The 18,038-nt window shown below is 36.4% G+C and overlaps 1 protein-coding gene across 1 annotated transcript; it reads left to right on the top strand.

Moving 5' to 3' along the window:
* Positions 1 to 374: 374 nt before the first annotated feature.
* LOC112506006 (nucleolin-like) lies at positions 375 to 857 on the top strand. The gene has a single exon (XM_025110036.1). It carries the CDS (start codon positions 375 to 377, stop codon positions 855 to 857), a length of 483 nt encoding a protein of 160 aa, XP_024965804.1.
* The last annotated feature ends 17,181 nt before the right edge of the window (positions 858 to 18,038 follow it).

The following is an 18,038-nucleotide window of genomic DNA, read 5'->3' as shown; positions in this document are numbered from 1 at the left end:
AACATGGCTGATGACATCAAGCTACTCCTCCCTACCGTCACGATTGTCTTCATCAAAATGGACGAAGTCCATAAGGGCATGCCTCAAAGGGATGAAGTATCTGCTGACCTCTCAGCTCTTCGAGTTGAAGTACAAGAGGTCAAGACCAGCTCTCTACAATGCAAGAGGTTGTGCAAGCCAACCCTGAGGCCATCGCCGCTTTAACAAGCAAGACCGATGAAGTGAACTCTGATCTTGCCAAGCACATAGAGCTGATGCAGCAAAGTTTGGCTGCTCTCCAACAAGCAAGTCTAGCACCTGAACTTTCGTAAAATGCTGAAAACCGCGAGCAGCTGGAACAGATGATCAAGGCTATGACCAAACTAAACGAGATGATGGCACTTCAGAATCGTACTGTTGACCATGTATTTGGCTATTGCTCAAAATCCATTGACAAAAAGGAGGCGACAGAGTCTGGAGCTGCTTCTTTAAATGTTGTTGTTGCTGCTGAACCTGCTGTTTTAGTGACTGAAGCTGAGGCTGATGCTCATCCTGAAGCTGAGGCTGACGCTCATCCTGAAGCTGAAGTTGCTGATGAAAACCCAACTTATTTTGAAGCTCTTATAGTTGAGAATGTTGATGCCGTCCGAGCTGGCACTGAAGCTCATGACGAGGAGCTTCCAATCACCTCTGTAGCTAATGCTAGTGATATGGAAGACGATGATGAAGACGGTGGTGAAGATCTGGATGATGATGATGACGACGATGATGACGAGTTCACCATTCATTACCAGAGACCTGACGATGCTACGAAAGGCGTCGCCCTCAAGGATTCTACATCCCAAGGGGAGCAAGGGGAGAAAGAGAAAGAGATTTAAGAAAAGAACCAGAACAACAAGTCAAAAGACAAGGGTGTTGCTAAAGAAGGCAACCTTAAGGTACTGTTCCAACCCTTAGAGCCTTGATCTAAAGATTCCTTTAGTTTCACCACCATCACGTCAATGTATCAACTCTCCATCCCTTCCACTACCTACGGTCGGTTGGAGGAATGGGTCCCTGAAAACCCAACCCCCAATACTTTCATCGACCAGCAGATGTCTCAGCTGAAGGAGTCGCTTGACCAAACTAAAGTAAAAATCCCTCTTCCTACCTCTAATTGTGGTGAGTTTGACTTTTTAACATAAGCTGAAAGACTGAAGGCACTCATGGCTGATGAAGAACTCAAAATTCAATGACAACAGACTGAGGACAGCTTAAAGCTGGCTAAGTCTCTTGCTGTCGGAGTTCTTCCAAGGAAGAAATCTAAAAATATGGTGAATGTTGTGTAGACCTAGGCTAAGCTACTTTCTATTGCAGAAATTGAATGCGAAAAAATCCTGAAGCTGGCTGAGCATGACAGAAAATGGAGCAAAGAACGTTTACACGAGAGGATCAGTCCTCACCCAATTTCAAACGTCACCATCAGTGGACGGACAAAAGATGATCCAGTTATGACCTCGATGTTCATCACCAGGGATAACCTTGACACTGTCACAGAGTACCCTTCCTACCTCGGAGAGTATGGCTACAATAAATGGCTAGAGATTCACCAAGACATTCAGTGCTGAAAGTTAAGATATAAGCCGATTATCGAAGACATCATCAGTGACCTAATCAAGAAGATGTCCTAGTATGTCGCGGTCCTTGAAAAGCCTACTCTGAAGAAAGGTGGAAGAAAAAAAAGATCTTCAAGTCCTAATGACGGACCAACCTTGAGGAATGAACATGAAATAAAGTTCTCCTTGGATGAAGTCTTGAAGCGTTCGAAGAAGCCAGACATTTCTATGTTGAACCTGTCATTGCCAGCGAAGGGTCCTTACATACCCAACACTATACACATGAAGCCTGAGTTAGGATTCATCTTCCTTGACTATGAAAGTGAAGCCAGCTTTCAAAGAATGTCTGAGTTACATCTATGCCCAATGGAATATCTCGCAACATCAGATTCTGGCTAGATGATGGCATATATGGTGAAGTTTTGGACCTGAGCAACTTAGATTAGTTATTTCTATTTTGGAATTTGTCCATTCACTGTATATCTTTTATTTCTATGTCTACTTTTAGTATTCAACTTATATGTTGTAAGTCTAAGAAATGTAATGAAAAACTTGTAATCTTTCGTTTGAAATAATATAAGTATTTCTTTTGCATCACTGAAAAAGATCATTGAAAAGAGTAATAGGGACACATGTCTATGAGTTCCAGTGTTCTCTTACAGTCATTGGAAATCTATAAGTCAGTGAACATGCTTTCATTTTTAGTTTCCCTTCTTGTACTTTTTCTTAAACTTGTAACTTAAGAAAATTTATTAAGTAAAAACTGACTCACTGAAAAAGATCCCAAAATAGTTAAAAGGAACATTTACTTTATATGTAACTTTTCCTCCTAGTTATTTGATAAGGCAACTTTTTTTATGTTGCTTTGTTATCATCAAATAGGGGGGATTGTTGATCCTCTCTCTTATTGATTGTTCTGTGATCGCTGAAACATGTATTGTAAATTCTACAACGACAACGATACTTCAAGATGACAAAACTCACACCAAAGAACCATCAGCAAAAGTCGAAGACTAAAACTGAAGATTAGTGACTAGCGCGTTCGTGATCTGAAGTGGCATTCAATGATTACAGCCTGGTCAACATATGTGTAAAGACTTTCTAAGCCTCAACGAATGCTGAAGAGGCATTCAGCGATCAAATGGAGCTTATTGTGTAATGTTGATTTTGTCTTGTCTTTCCACATAAAAAGGACAAAACCATACCCTTTCTTGAGTGTAGTAAGGTACGGAGCCAACTAGTTGACTCTATTACCCACCGAGTCCATGGAAAGATGTCTACTCATCATCTTCTTCATCATCATCTTCATCTCCTTTATCACCACCATCATCTTTAGAGGTGATAGGACGGTCTTCATCTTGAGCATCAGCTTTGATGGCATCATCAATTTCCTCAGCTTCAGCAATAGCTTCAGCTTCATGGGAAGTGATGGCATCAGTTCCATTTGATTCAGCTCTTTCAACTTCAGCATCAACATCAGCTAAGTCTTTCTCCCACTCTTTGTCATCAGATTGACGAGAGATAAGATCATGAATACTTATAGCAGCAATATCCATTCGTTGTTCAAGCTTAGCCAGAGATTAAGATTGAAGAAGACCAAGTTTGAGCACTTGATCCAGCGGTAGGCGATCCTCAGCTGTGAAAGAGGGTGCACGAACTGGACGTTGAAGAAGATCCAATATATGTTGCACCATCTCACCATGCTTGGTAGGAAGAATCTGCAATTCGTTGGCTTTGCTGTTGAGAGAAGAGAAAGCCTCAATGTTCGTGCATATATAGGCTTGCACCTGAGAGGTCAGGGGAACGGTCATCCCTGAGAGGCATGTCTTTATGGACTTGGTCCATTTTGATTAAGATTGTCTCTATTGCTGAGAGAAGCAGCTTGACATCATCAGCCATGTGGTATTCTATTTCCGTGGATGGCAATCCTTAATAGCAAGGAACTAAAAAAGAATCGTTTTGAGTATAAGATAGCTCAAGGTTAGAAGAAATAAAGGGGTAGGTTGGTAGAGTACCTGAGGGGTCATTAGCACCATTTGAAGGAATGATGCTGGTTCTCTTCTGGTTGCCTTCGAGAGGATAGGCTTCCGTTGACTGAGGTATCTCTAGAAGAGCAACCTTAGGTCATGTGGTGATTGTTTCATCATCAGTGAGGACAACCACTTATGAATCACCATCATGTATCGAGACCAACGAAAGAGGAAAAGAGAAGTTGGTTGAGAGTGATGGAAGTGGGTGTTCCACAGTGGCTATGATGATATTCACACCTTCAGTGATTTGTGTCAGTAAGGCGGTTGGGAGAGGAGCCACATGTACGATAGAGACTAAAGAAATAACTGAAGATCTAAAAGGGATTATAACAGAAGTTGTCTCTGGGGTAAGGCTTGTTTCAATGACTGGGTTTTTTTTAAAGGTAACAGCCAGGGATGTGGGTATCCCCTTTTTGACTTTCTTGGCCCTTGAAGGAGAAGCAAAAGTGGTTTGAGAGGAGGATATTTTAGACGATAGGGTGGTGGTGGTTTGGATAGACTGAGGGGGGTTTGCCTTAGTCTTGACCACCGGAGCAAGGGAAGAAAGACATACTGTCACAGTTGGAGAAGATAAAAAAGTACATGCAGAAGATGAAGAAGTACTGCAATGTGTGCTGCCCGAGGTGTCTAGAAGAGAGGAAAGGGTAACTTCTTCAGATTTATGATTATGATCCAAAATTGTGGATCCAAGCCTAGAGATAGCTAGGTTGCCTTCCGTGGAGTACTTGTGGCTAAAGTTCTTAGGAAACACCATAGACAGAATTCTGGTGTAAGGCACCACTTTTTCTCTTTGGCGCTTGTTTAGTTTCATCACCAGGTCTCCAAAGAGAACGCCAGCAAAGTTGATTGGTCTCTGGTGATTGATAGAAATGTCAATGTTCAATGTAACTTTGGACGTTTGGTATTATCCACCAATTTTTCCTCTTATACATTGAATGTAATGCAAAAACAAATATTTCCATACCGCTGACATGCAATTCTTCTCATCTAAGTAAGAGATGATATCCTTAGTATTAGGTTCATTGGCATAAGGACCTTTTTGTAATTGGAGAGCGATCCTTAGTGTGGCTACACCAAAACTGACGGTCATTCTTTTAAAGGTGAAGGAGAGTTCAAAAGAAATCTAGCAGCATCCTCATAGTGTGATTTATAGGCAAGAATGTCTAGAATCGCCACATGGTTGTTGGGCTTGAAAACAACTTCGTCAATAGAGAAGTTTACGTTCTTGGCAGACATCTTCGTAATATATAAGAGAAAACAGAAGATAACAAGTTTGTTAGAAATCCAAGATACAATTATAAACTCTAACTTTTGAATCGATAAAACTTCTTTTGAAAAATCCACAAGAAGATTTAGGGGTTTTCAAGAAGAATAAGTGTATAGAAACTTTAGATGATAACCGAGTATAAGAATGTGTTAATAATCTGTATGTTAGTTGTTTAAGAGAACAAGTTCTTAAATAACATAACATAAGCTTCTTAGAAGAAGAACATATAAAAAAAGAGTTATCAACTTGTGAATTTTAGAAGAAAAAAGTTGATGGTTTTGAGAGTTCTTTAAGTTCTTGCTTACAAATGTCTTAGAGGCAGAGGTTCGACAAGAGTTTTTGTAAGCGTAAGGTAAAATGAGAAGAGAGGTTTCATATTTATAGGTAAAAGGAGAGAGAAAAAGAAAGAGAATAGAGGAAAATACGATCTAAAAGTTGTGCAATGATGAAAAAGTTAGCATGTCCTCATCCACGATTGGATGGAATTACGAGGGGTCGCATGTGTTAGAACGGTACGCGTGTCTCAAAAAATCGTATCATTTAAAACAAAGTGATGTCATAAGACGTTTAATTTTCCATTTTCTTTTAAACAAAAAGTTTAAGTTATTAAAAAACATATACTGAAGGATATGTATTTGAGACTATATATTTTTAAAGATAAGTTTAAAAAGGTTAAGTGATAAGAAGAATCACTGAAGAAATTTTAACTTTTAAAATGTTGATCACTTTTTGAAAAAAGGTTCAGTGATGGTTTTTGTTTTAAGAAAAGATAAGTATATCGTAGAGAGATATACTTGCTTAATAGATTAAATGATAGAAGAAACACTGAAACAACCTTTTAAAACATTTTGATCACTGAATATGGAAAGATTCAGTGATAGTTTTATGTTTTGAAAAGAGATAAGTATACATACCTTAGAGAGAGAAGATATATTTACTCAAGAGTTTGTTAGGACTGAAAATCAGTGTTAACTTGTATTCATCTTGAAAGTTAATTTTGTCTATAATTGTATAAAATAGTCATCGTGTTTGACTTTCTTGTAGTTTGACTTTTGACTTTGAAGGGTTCAGTCCTTGACCCTATAAATAACATTTGTTTAGTGTGACTTTAGTGTAGAGAGACTTAATTGTAATATCAGATTACGTGTAATAAGAGTTTGACCAGATTGTGAAGTTTGACCTTTTCTCTCAACTCTCTCAAGATCTTGAATGTTCATATCTTTGATTCTGCCATGTATTTGTATAAGAAGATTGAAGATTGATTATTGTGGAACAACAATTGGTATCAGAGCAGGAAATGCAAAGAAATCATTAGAAGAAATCAGAAATTTGAAGATTTTTGGAAGAACATTTCTTGAATTTATGTGTTCTTCATCTGTGTTCTTCATGTTCTTATCTTTTTATTGAATTTGATTTGAAAATCTTTCAAAATCTTTTGTTTGTGTGTTAAAATTTTGATCATTGTGTGCATAATTGAGTTGTGAATATTTGTTGTTTACAAGTTTTCGCATTTTAATTGTTTGATTGAGAGATCTGGTGAAATTTGTGTTTTTGGAAAGTTTTTGAAGTTCTTGAAAATTTTGTAAAAAATCTGGATTTTGATCCATTTTTGTTGCAATAAGTTGTAATTTTTGTGTTTCTGATGATTTTAATCAGACTTTGCTTACTCTAAATCGCTTGGACATCCTGACCGAATTACCTTAAATCGCTTGTATGGTGTGCAAGTTTGGTTCTAAATCACTTGACAGGTGTGTGAACTTGGTTCTAAATCGCTTGGTCAATCATTTGGGTTGTGACCGTAGAACACTAAATCGCTTGGTAAATCGTTTGGGTTGTGACCGGATAACTCTAAATCACTTGCCAAACTGCTTAGCAGCATGACTGGTTTAAGTCTTAGCTTGGTTCTTTAGAATATAGTCGGATTGTTAAATCGCCTAACTTGACCGGATTGCATTGAATCGCTCGATGAGGTGAGCTAGTTTGGTATACATCGCACAAGACCGGACCGAGTTAGTTCTTCTCGTACTAAAACTTGTCTGTATTCAAGCTACATTGTACAAAGGTGTCTCCGGGTTTATGCTAAATCGTTCAAAGCATCACCCAGACTTGATCTTGCAATCTCGCTCAAGTTTCCCAGATTTAGACATGGTCGCGACTTGATCTTTCTTCGCATCCTTCCTCAGTCATCATAGTGACCGGTTTTAGTTCCTCGGTCAAGCGATTTTTCCATTCCTCGGCTGTTTCCGTGTCCGAGCTCGTGTCCAAACTAGGCTAGTGATTTGTTTTCCTCGTGACCGGATTTGGATTATAGTTACAAGATTTAGTCAATTTTACAACATTTCATCCGGATTTGTTATATTTTAAGAATTTTACCGTTTCTTATCTATTTTGTTTTATTTTTTGAACTGTTTGAGAATCCTTAAACGGTTTTATGTCGCGTAAACTGTTTTTGATCAGTTTTTACTGTTTTCAACAGTTTTTGACTGTTTTTACTGAATTTTGACAGTTATTTCGCTGTTTTTTTTATTTCTCATCAGTCTTTGTGTTTTTCGGATTTGTTTTTGAGTTTAATTGTTTTTGATTTCTTTTTATCTGATTTCATCGCATTTGATCCAGTAATCAATCTGATTTTGGAAAATGGCAGTTTCTTTTGAGAGAGAGAATATGGAATTGAAAAATAAAGTTTCTGAGATGGATAAGAGCATACAGGATTATAAAGAGAAATATCTGAATGTGTTTTACGAAAATCGTGCAAATATGGAGTGTATTAAAGATTTAAAACATGAGCATAAAGAAAAATGTGAACATATTAAAAATGACTTCATGTACAAGATTGAAAAGTTGGAAAATACTCTCAGGTTGTTAGAAAGGATTATGATGATGATCTGAAAATTTGGAGTAAAGCTAACAAAGATTTGTTTAATAAACTTCAAGAGGTTAGAAATGAATTACAGATTGAGAGAAACACTCCAAGGAATAATACAGAGACAGAGGACTGAACTGAAAAATTTCATAAGTCTGAGAGTGATCTGATTGAGTTAAGGAAGTTACTGAATTTGGAGAAAGAGAAGATTCTAGAAGTTGAGAATAGTTTGGATGTTGAGAGGAAGAAATTTGAGAAAGAGAAGAAGAGGGTGATTGACTTAGAAAGAAAACTTGGTACTGAACGCATATCTTATGAAAATAAGATAAACTCTCTTGAGCTAAACGCAAAAATGTTGTTAAAGCAAATCTCAGATTTTGAGCAGCTGATAATCTTGGAACGAGCCAAGAATGATAAAGAGAAGAAATACATCAAAGAAGAATATCTGAGCCAGAATCAGAAATGATCTGACAACATTTCTCTAAAGCAGAAGGCTTTAGATGAAAAAAGAAACAGTTTGTGCTTGAAAAGAGAAATACTGCAAAAAAAACATACAACTATTGCTAAAGAGCTTGCTAAAAAGAAAAAAAAGGCTTCACATCGCTTCTGAGAATGAGAAGAGCAGCTCAGATGAAGAGAGAAGAGAGTTTAATAATCAAAAGAAGAAGTTTGAAATGCTTAAGAAGGAGTTAGAAGGTAAACTCATAGATACTACAAAGAAATTGTCAGATCTGAAGACAAACCTTGAAACTAAATTGAAGATGAGAACAGAACTTAAAAATAAGTATGATTTAGCAACTGTGGAAAGAGACCAGCTTTTACGGAAATTCAAAGACATTTCTTGTGCTCAAAGTTCATTTGGTTCTCCTTCTTAGTGTAAAACCAGCTTCTATGACTGTTCCAAATCGAACAGTTATTCAAGCAGCCCTAAATCAACTGTTTCTAAGAACTATTCTTGTTCTTCTAATCAAAATGATCAAGGGTATGTCATTGGATCACCCAATTACTCTTCTAAGGTTAAAAGCATTTGGGTCAATAAATCTGATTCTGTTTCATCTTGTACCCCTATTGTTACTAATAATCTTCCTTGTTTTGTGAGATCTACTACTGATTTGATTCATCTTAGCAAGAGAATCATCATGTGCTCCACATACAAAACAACAGATTTAGTGAACAAGAAGACATACAACAGATTTTAAATGAATTGGAAAGGTAATAACAAGTATGATAAGAATAATCTATATGGATCTTATTTTGTATATAATCATCCTGTTAAAAGCGCGAAAAAGAAAACATCAAATAAAAATAGATGGTTTGGTAGTTACAATATCCCACAACCTGATACTAACAAAGAAGGACCCAAGTTCGTTTGGGTACCAAAATTTGTTTGATCTTATTTTGCAGATGCGTCATTACTGCGCTGATCAGAAATTCATATAGATGATGCACTAATTTAGGGGAGGTTGTAAACTGTCCAAACACGGCTTCTGAACAATATAGTTCAGGACCCGTGCTTTACCGAGTGTGGTTTCTAAACACCCAGTTTAGGACCCGTGCTAAACATGTTTCCAAGTTTTTTATTCTTTTTGAGCTGAACTGAAAAATTACTTTAATCTACATTGTAGGGGGAGTCTCTAGAAATTTCAATAAATGTTTTTGGTAAATGAGTTGTTTTTGGGAAAACGAGTACATTTTCTGAACAGGTATTTCCTGAAATTTTACTTGCGTAATTTCTCATCGTACATAACTCCAATGCCTGTTTCAACTATTCTTCAAACTGTTATTATCACATCTCTTAAACTAATATATTTTTCGGTGATAATATACTCATTTGTATTCAAAGGTTGATTTTCTAATTTTATTTCCTATATTTGATATAAACTTCATTTTTTTAAACAGAATCTGTAAACTCGTACTTACAGATCTTCATTCATTTCTCTCACATACTGAATAATTTGATTGTTGTCGTATCACTTCTTCATTGTTTGTGCTTAAAAGCTACACATCTTGTTAAATTTTTATGTGATCATTGTACTTCATTGTAATAACATTTTGATCAATCATTGTGATCAACTGAGCATATTGTAGATTTTTAGGAGGGACTGAATGCTAAACATAAATACCTCTATGGAATGTCAGAACCGACAAACCTACCTAAGAGGACAACCATATATGAGTGAGCATTAAATACAAAAGGGTTTGTGTGCTGAGATTAAAATGAAAAAGAGAGGGGTACTTGTTGTGAGCTAAAAGAATTGATGAGAGTTGTGTCAGGATTTAAAGAATAAAAGATCCTGTTCTAAACTTCAAATTACCGGGCATACCACATAATCTATTAGTTCTCAATTCTTTCGAGACTAATATTGAAAAAGGCAAAGTCCACGCTAATTCTTGTCACAACCCCACCAACTACTCATTTATCTCTTAACAGATAAGTTTTTCAATAATACTTGGGGCACGCAACTCACAATCTATCAATCTCTCATTCAGAGAAAGTTGATTTTGAATCAGAAGGATTTATATGTCCCCCCTTCAAGTCTTTTTGATCACTAATTGAGTCTGATAAATTTGTGTAGTCCACACGGTTTATCTTTTTGAGCCTAAACAGATGCATATGTTGCTTTATCTTTCTACACTACACAGATTTTGCATTTTATATGTTACTTTGCCAAAACATTCATAGATATGTTATTGTTAAGCTATCAATGAATGAATGGATGACCTGGTGAGATGAGCATCATAAAGTCTCATATATACAGTACATCAGTTGTACTGAGTATATCTGTTATACTCATAGGCCAATCTTTTTATAAGATTGAAAACAATTTCATACGTTGAAATTGGTTGTTACCTTTCTTTTCCCTTAATCTGAAAAAAGATTAAACAAGTGGATTTGAAAAGATCTACTTACAATTTCATTAATTGACGACTTTCTTTCGTGGAAGATTTCATTCATTCGTATGTGTGATGTAATGATTTTCATTTCATCATAAGGGGAAGTATGTAATAATGAATGAAATGTTCAAATCCGAACGATATAAGGGGAATATGTTATAAAGATCAAGAGGGAGTAACAACAAAGATCGGCAAAAGATTCAAAAGGAGTACGACTGGAGATTATTACAAAAGATTATTCATGTGCTACAATGTCTGAGAGTTGTTGAATGTGAAGATCAGTTTTACAACAGTTTGCTGATAAAGATTACCTTTGAAGAGAAAGTGTGTTAAAGATCAATTCTGCTGATTGTTACTGTTTTTGTTCTACATTGTCAAAAGAGAAGATCATCGTTGTTCTACATTCGAGGGGGAGAATGTTAGAAGATCTTTCTCAACAAACGATCGTCTGAAGTGTTTGTGTAAAAGTCATAAAGTGCTTGAAGTGACAAAGATCAAACGAGTTTCAATGCGCTCAAATTCTTTCAAGCCTTAATACAAAGGGGGAGAATGTTGGGACTGAAAATCAGTGTTAAATTGTATTCATCTTGAAAGTTAATTTTGTCTATAATTGTATAAAATAGTCATCGTGTTTGACTTTCTTGTAGTTTGACTTTTGACTTTGAAGGGTTCAATCCTTGACCCTATAAATAACATTTGTTTAGTGTAATTTTAGTGTAGAGAGACTTAATTGTAATATCAGATTACGTGTAATAAGAGTTTGACCAGATTATGAAGTTTGACCTTTTCTCCCAACTCTTTCAAGATATTGAATGTTCATATCTTTGATTCTGCCATGGATTTGTATAAAAAGATTGAAGATTGATTATTGTGGAATAACAGAGTTCAATGATAGAATAAGAACACTGGATCATTTCACTTACTGAGTAATGCTTGTAGTTGAAGGAATTAATCCTCAGCGTTCAACATTCCAAGTTCACTGATCAAGATGTTAAATCTTGTCTTATCAAGAGGCTATGTAAAAAGGTCAGAGAGTTGGTAAACAGTTGGAATAAATTGAAGTTCAATATTACCATTCATAACATGATCTCTGATAAAGTGATATTTGATCTCAATATGTTTTGTCTTGGAGTGAAGATAAGGATTGTTTGCAAGAGCAATAGCACTTTTGCTATCGCAATAGATAGGGATCTTGGAAAGTTGTAGATCATAGTCGTTAAGAAGGTTTTTCATTCAAAGAACTTGGGCATAGCAGCTTCTAGCAGCAACATTTTCAGCATCAACAATTGATGTGGACACCGAATTTTACTTTTTACTTGTCCACCTTACCAATTTTTCACCTAGAAACTAACAGCCTCCAGTGGTGTTTTTCCTTTCAATTTTGCATCCTGCAAAATCATTATTCGAGTAACCTATTAGGTCAAAACCTGAACCCTTAGGTTACTAGAGACCTAAGTTAGGAGTTCCCTTCAGGTATCTGAATATGTGTTTTACAATAATCAGATGGTATTCTTTAGGTTCAGATTGATATCATGCAAAAAGACAGGTAGAGTACATGAGATCTGGATGACTTGCTGTGAGATACATTAGAGAGCCAATCATTCCTCTATAAATAGTAATGCTTACAGGCTTTCCATTTGGACCATGGTTCAGTGAGAGAGGAGGAGCCATCGAAGTCTTCATAGATGAGCTATTAGATAGATCAAACTTTTTCAGCATATCTCTGACATACTTACTTTGGCTGATAAAGATACCTTTATCTCATTTCCTGATCTAGAGACCTAGAAAGTAAGTTAGTTCTACCATCATACTCATCTGATATTTTTTCCTCATGCGATCAGCAAACTGAAAATACAAAGAGGGATTAGTGGAACCAAATATAATATCATTAACATAAATTTAGAGTAGAATGATGTGACCTTTAACTTCCCTAAGAAATAAGATCCGGTCAATCTTTCCACGGATTTTTTTTCAGAGATGAGAAATGAGAAGAGGGTATCATACCATGCACGAAGGGTCTGTTTTAACCCGTAAAGAGCTTTATCCAGTCCATAGATATGATTTGGATATTTAGGGTCAAGAAACCATGGAGGTCGTTCAACGTAAACTTCCTCTTGGAGTTTTCCATTAAGGAAAGCACTACTTACATCCATTTGGAACACTTTAAAGTCTCTATGGGCAACAAAGGCTAGAGAGAGTCGAATATCTTCGAGTCTAGCCACTGGTGTGAAGGTTTCGTCATTATCAATTTCTTCTTCTTGTCTATAACCCTGAGCAACAAGACGAGCCTTGTTACGGGTTACCACACCATGTTCATCTAACTTATTGTGATAAACCCACTTGGTGCCTATCACAGTTTTGTTAGATGGACGTGGGACAAGGTACCAGACTTTGTTTCTATCAAACTTAATGAGTTCCTCTTGCATGGCAATGACCCAACTAGGGTTTGAGATAGCCTCATTGACCTTCTTGGGTTCAATTAGAAAAAGAAAGTTGATAAAGAGATAGATATTACCTAGACCATGTCGTGTCTGAACACTTGCACTTGGAACACCAAGAATTTGATGAAGTGGATGGTTTTTTGTCCATCGTTGAGCTAGCAGAGGATTGTCATCTGAGCATTGATGTTCACGTAGAGAAGATGATGCTTCAGCTACAGATTCTTCAGCAATAGGTTGAATTGCTAACGGATCCCTAGAGAGAGATTCAACGATTGATAGAGTTTCAAATGCTGAAGGCAATTCATTCACTGATTGGTTAGTGTTTGAAGTAGAGGGAGGAATGTAACTAATGGGCAATGCAACGATCTCTAAAGAAAATTCTCCTTGGTTATTAGTTGCAACTAGAATGATAAGCAGATCATCACTAGCTTCTGGAGTATCAACATTGGGTTGATTGCTGAAGGATGCTTCAGTTGTCCAAAATGAGAGAACATCCAACTTTCTATTTCTTCATCATCATTAATGATAGGTTTAGAGTTAGATGATTGGGATTCATCAAGGGTGACATAGATAGTTTCTTCTATGGTTTGTCGACGTTTCTTCAATACTCTGAAGGCTTTGGATACTGAAGAATATCCAAAAAAAGATTCCTTCATCATCTTTGGGATCAAACTTTCCAAGTTGGTTACGGTTATTGAGAATGAAACAAGTGCAACCAAATATGTGAAGAAATCTGAGAGAAGGATTTATGATATGGAAGAGTTTGTAAGCCGTCTTCTTGAATCTCTTAACGATCAGCGATCGGTTTTGAGTAAAACAAGCAGTATTGACAGCTTCGGCTCAGAATTGAGTAGAAAGATGGGATTCACTAAGCATGGATCGAGTAACTTCTATGATTGTTTGAGTTCTTCTTTTAGCGACTCCATTTTGTTGCGGAGCTCTTACAAAAGAGAAGTTGTGAGAGATTCGCTTGTTCTCAAAGAAGATATCCATAGTATTGTTCTTGAATTCGGTTTCATGGTTACTTATGATAGATCGTACCTTAATGTAGTTAAGTATTTTTATCCTTTTGATGAACAAAATAATTTCTTCACGTTCTTCACTTTTGGATCTGAGAAAGAAGACTCAAGTGTACTTGGAATACTCATCAACAATGACAAGTGTATATTTCTTTCCAACTATAGATTGCAAGTTGACTGGACTGAAGAGATCCATGTGCAATAGCTCAAATGGAGAGGTCACTGTAGAGATTTGCTTAGACGTGAAGCTAGCTCTTTTTTGTTCTCCTTTCTCACACGCTGAGCAACGAGATTCCTTTGCAAAGGTATGTTGAGGAAGACCAGTGACGAGATCATTTCGAGACAGCTCACTGAGTGTCGTGAAGTGTAGATGAGAAAGTTATTTGTGCCATAGCCAGTTGATGTCTGACAAAGCTTTTGAGAGAAAACAACTGTTCTAAGTAAGAGGAGAATCCATGTTGATGATATATACATTCTCTAGGCAATAACCAGTTAGAGCAACCTTATTATCCTTGATGAAGATGTAGCATGAATTCTAGACAATTTTACTATGAAATCTTTGTCACACAGTTGACTGATGCTAAGAAGATTGTGATTCAGTCATTCAACATATGCAACACGTTTGAAAGTTGTTGCATCATTGGTTAATACACGAAAGCCCTTGGTATATATTTTTTTGCTTCCTCCAAAGGTTACAGAAGGGCCTCTTTCATCATTGTAATCGATGAGGAGAGATTTATTTCTAGTCATGTGTCATGAGCATCAAGTATCATGATACCAAATGCCTTTGATTTTCTACACACGGAAACATATTAAGATTGCTTTGGTACCCATTTTTCTTTGGGTCCTGTATAGTTAGAGGCAACATCCACTATGACTGAAGACTCAGAGTCAGCAGATGTCTTCACTAAGCCTGAAGAAGAGGCTATAGTAGGTTTAGGAGCAACAATAACTGATGCTGAAGGCTTGGAGTCAATAGGTGTCTTCACTGAAACTGAAGAAGAGGCTTTGTTGATCCTCCCTCTAAGTGATTTGATGATAATCCCTTTTACCTTACACGAAGCATTTTATGTTTCTGTTTTTTAGTTCTAGCGATCATCACTGAGTCTGTTCTGTGATAGCTGAGAAGATGCATTATAAATTCATCAGCGACAGCGATACTTCAAGAAGACAAAACTCACACCAAAGAACCTTTAGTGAAAGTTGAAGACTGAAACTGAAGATTAGAGACTTGCAAGTACGTGATCTAAAGCGGTATTTAATGATTACAACCTGGTCTACACATATGTGAAGACTGCCTAAGCCTCAGCGAATGCTGAAGAGAACTTCAGGTTATTCCAACATTCAGCGATCAAAAGAAGCTTGTTGGGCACGATTGTTTTTGTCTTGTCCTTATACACACAAAGGACAAACCCATACCCTTTCTAAAGTATAGTACGGTACGGAGCAGATTAGTTGATTCTACTACCCACCAACTTTGTGAAAGAATGTCCGCTCAAGAATAGGCTTTTGTACTATTCACTATAGCAAAGGACAAGTCTTTCTCTAAAGGCTTGACACGTGTTCTAACCCTACCATGTTCAATTAAATGTGCATTTAATGCAATAGGTATAAATAGATGTGTTCTATCTCCATGCAGAGATACTCTTAACTGATTCTTATTATTAAACCATAACACATGTTCATAAGTAAAAGAACACACATCTAAGAACAAAATACAGTCATATTGAAGAGCAAGTTAGAATCCCTTTATTGTATTCTAAATAGCTCTTATCTAGATAGAACTTACTTTCTTCTAAGTCTTTTACACCAAATCTTTTCTTTATTTACTAAGAACTAGTGTGTAACATTATATTGTTTAGATATGTTTTATTTACCTTATCTTTCCGCAAACAATCTTGTAAAATATGTATTGATATTTCTTTATCAATATATATTTTAAATTTGAAAAGTTTATTGCGTTTGTATTCATCCCCCCTTCTACAAACTGTTATACACATCTTGTACACCCTAACGAGACCAACAAGTGGTATCAAAGCAATGTATTTTCTATTCTTGTTGTTTAGTTGATTTTTGCATTATTTTATCTCTTTCTCTACATAATCTTACTGCATTCAAATGTCTTTACAAAACACAAACTCATAGTTTCAAGACAATGGCTCTCTTACCACACCACCCCATTTTATCTGTGATAACTTTAGTCTTTGGAAAGATAGGATGTCCCTCTTTCTGGAAGGTGTGGATCCTGAAATTCCACACACATTGTCACACCCCGCTAAAGCGGAATCACGAGATGTAACAGGCAAGCGAGTTATAGCAATAGTTCATAAATAACACTATTTCAAGTTGTTCAAAATAAAATGATTCATCGACATAACAGGAGTTAGAATTTACACAATGTTCACAAATACATCAAAAACTTGACTTAATGGATCCTGACTCAAGTAAGCTCCCTTAAAAATCCAAACCACTTACTTAGTACCTGAAAAGCATGGAAATAAAAACAAGGTCAACTACAAAGAGTTGGTGAGTTCACGGGTTTTCACATGCATAAAACATTTCAATGCATAAACCAAGTAATAGCAAACTTATGCGAATTCTTTGCACTTAATAAATGAAAATCTCTCACGATGTAAAACTTGAGGAGCTACCGAGCCTTACCTGACCAATTTGCCCCATTAATTTTCGAACAACCAGAAGTAGCCCATTCACTACTTAGGTCCCATAGTTCGATAAGTACTAATTCAGCGGTGGTCCAAATCCCACATGATTAGACTAGAAAACGTAGGTAATTGTGCACCCCTTTCTGGGTGGGACTGTCATCACAATAGCAGCTATCCACAATACCACGGCCCGGGAATGTACCCGAGTTAACAAGTAGCGTTTACGGACGGGGACTTTCATTTGGAAACATATACTCTCAAGCACATCAATTTAGCATTTATTCTAAGTGCAATAATATTTATAAAACAAAATATAGCAACCCGACTAAGCAGTTCCTTAGCCCAAGAAGTTCCAAGTAAAACTTGACTAAGCAGTTCCTTAGCCCAAGAGGTTCCAAGTAAAACTTGACTAAGCAGTTCCTTAGCCCAAGAGATTCCAAGTAAAGCATCGACTAAACAGTTCTTTAGTCACAAGTATCATAAAACATAAACATGCAAAGTTTGCTTAATCTCATGCTTTTCCYCCATAAAACATATAAAAAGCATTAAAAATRGGGCCGTGAGAACTCACAAGTTTGGCGAATATYSRTGTGTTTCCTMTAGGRACTTGYTATGCTTGCTCGAACTTCCTGACAGAYCAACCARCGCTATATTAACTTAATGGTTTCCTAGACTTAGGTAGGGCAAAGTTGGTTCCAATGCAAAGCCATCAAATATTTTCATAAAATAAAGCCGATATTTTTAATATTTAAATAAAAAGGATCCTTCTAAAACCTTATTAATGACATCATTAAATGTCATCCCAAAACAATGATGGCAGCCGCCATCTATCAAAATCATGGGATTTTGAGTGGGTTTAACACTTTTTTCAAGAATTCCTCAACCTTGAGTCATACGCCTCCCAAAACTGTTTGCATGCCTAAGAATGACAGCAATGATGGGGAGGGTCTCGAGCTCAACGTYTTCAAGAATCAAAACTTTTAATACCAAAAATCAATATAAACCCAGAAAAGAGAGTRAAATAATAAGGATTCTAATTCCAGCAAGCTACAAGATGAGAGAATCGATTTAAAGATGCATGCAAGATTTAATCATCYGAGAGTACGATCAGACCTCACATGCAAGAGCTCTCTTCTTCTTTCTTTGAGATTAAAGATTCTTGGGTCACAAATTATCATCCCCGTGAAGACACATGCGGCTCTTTGATGATTAATCTCACCTCTTTAAATCTCATAAATTTATTTAAAGATTCGAGTAGAAAGATAAAGAAGTTCGAACAACTAAAA

Source organism: Cynara cardunculus (assembly GCF_001531365.2).
Source record: "Cynara cardunculus var. scolymus isolate 2C chromosome LG 2, CcrdV1, whole genome shotgun sequence".
Classification (NCBI taxonomy): Eukaryota; Viridiplantae; Streptophyta; class Magnoliopsida; order Asterales; family Asteraceae; genus Cynara; species Cynara cardunculus.
This window is presented reverse-complemented; position numbering and strand designations above follow the sequence as displayed.

Coding starts and splice junctions, on each gene's coding strand:
- LOC112506006 (XM_025110036.1), top strand. CDS start 375: ATGGCACTTCAGAATCGTACTGTTGACCATGTATTTGGCTATTGCTCA.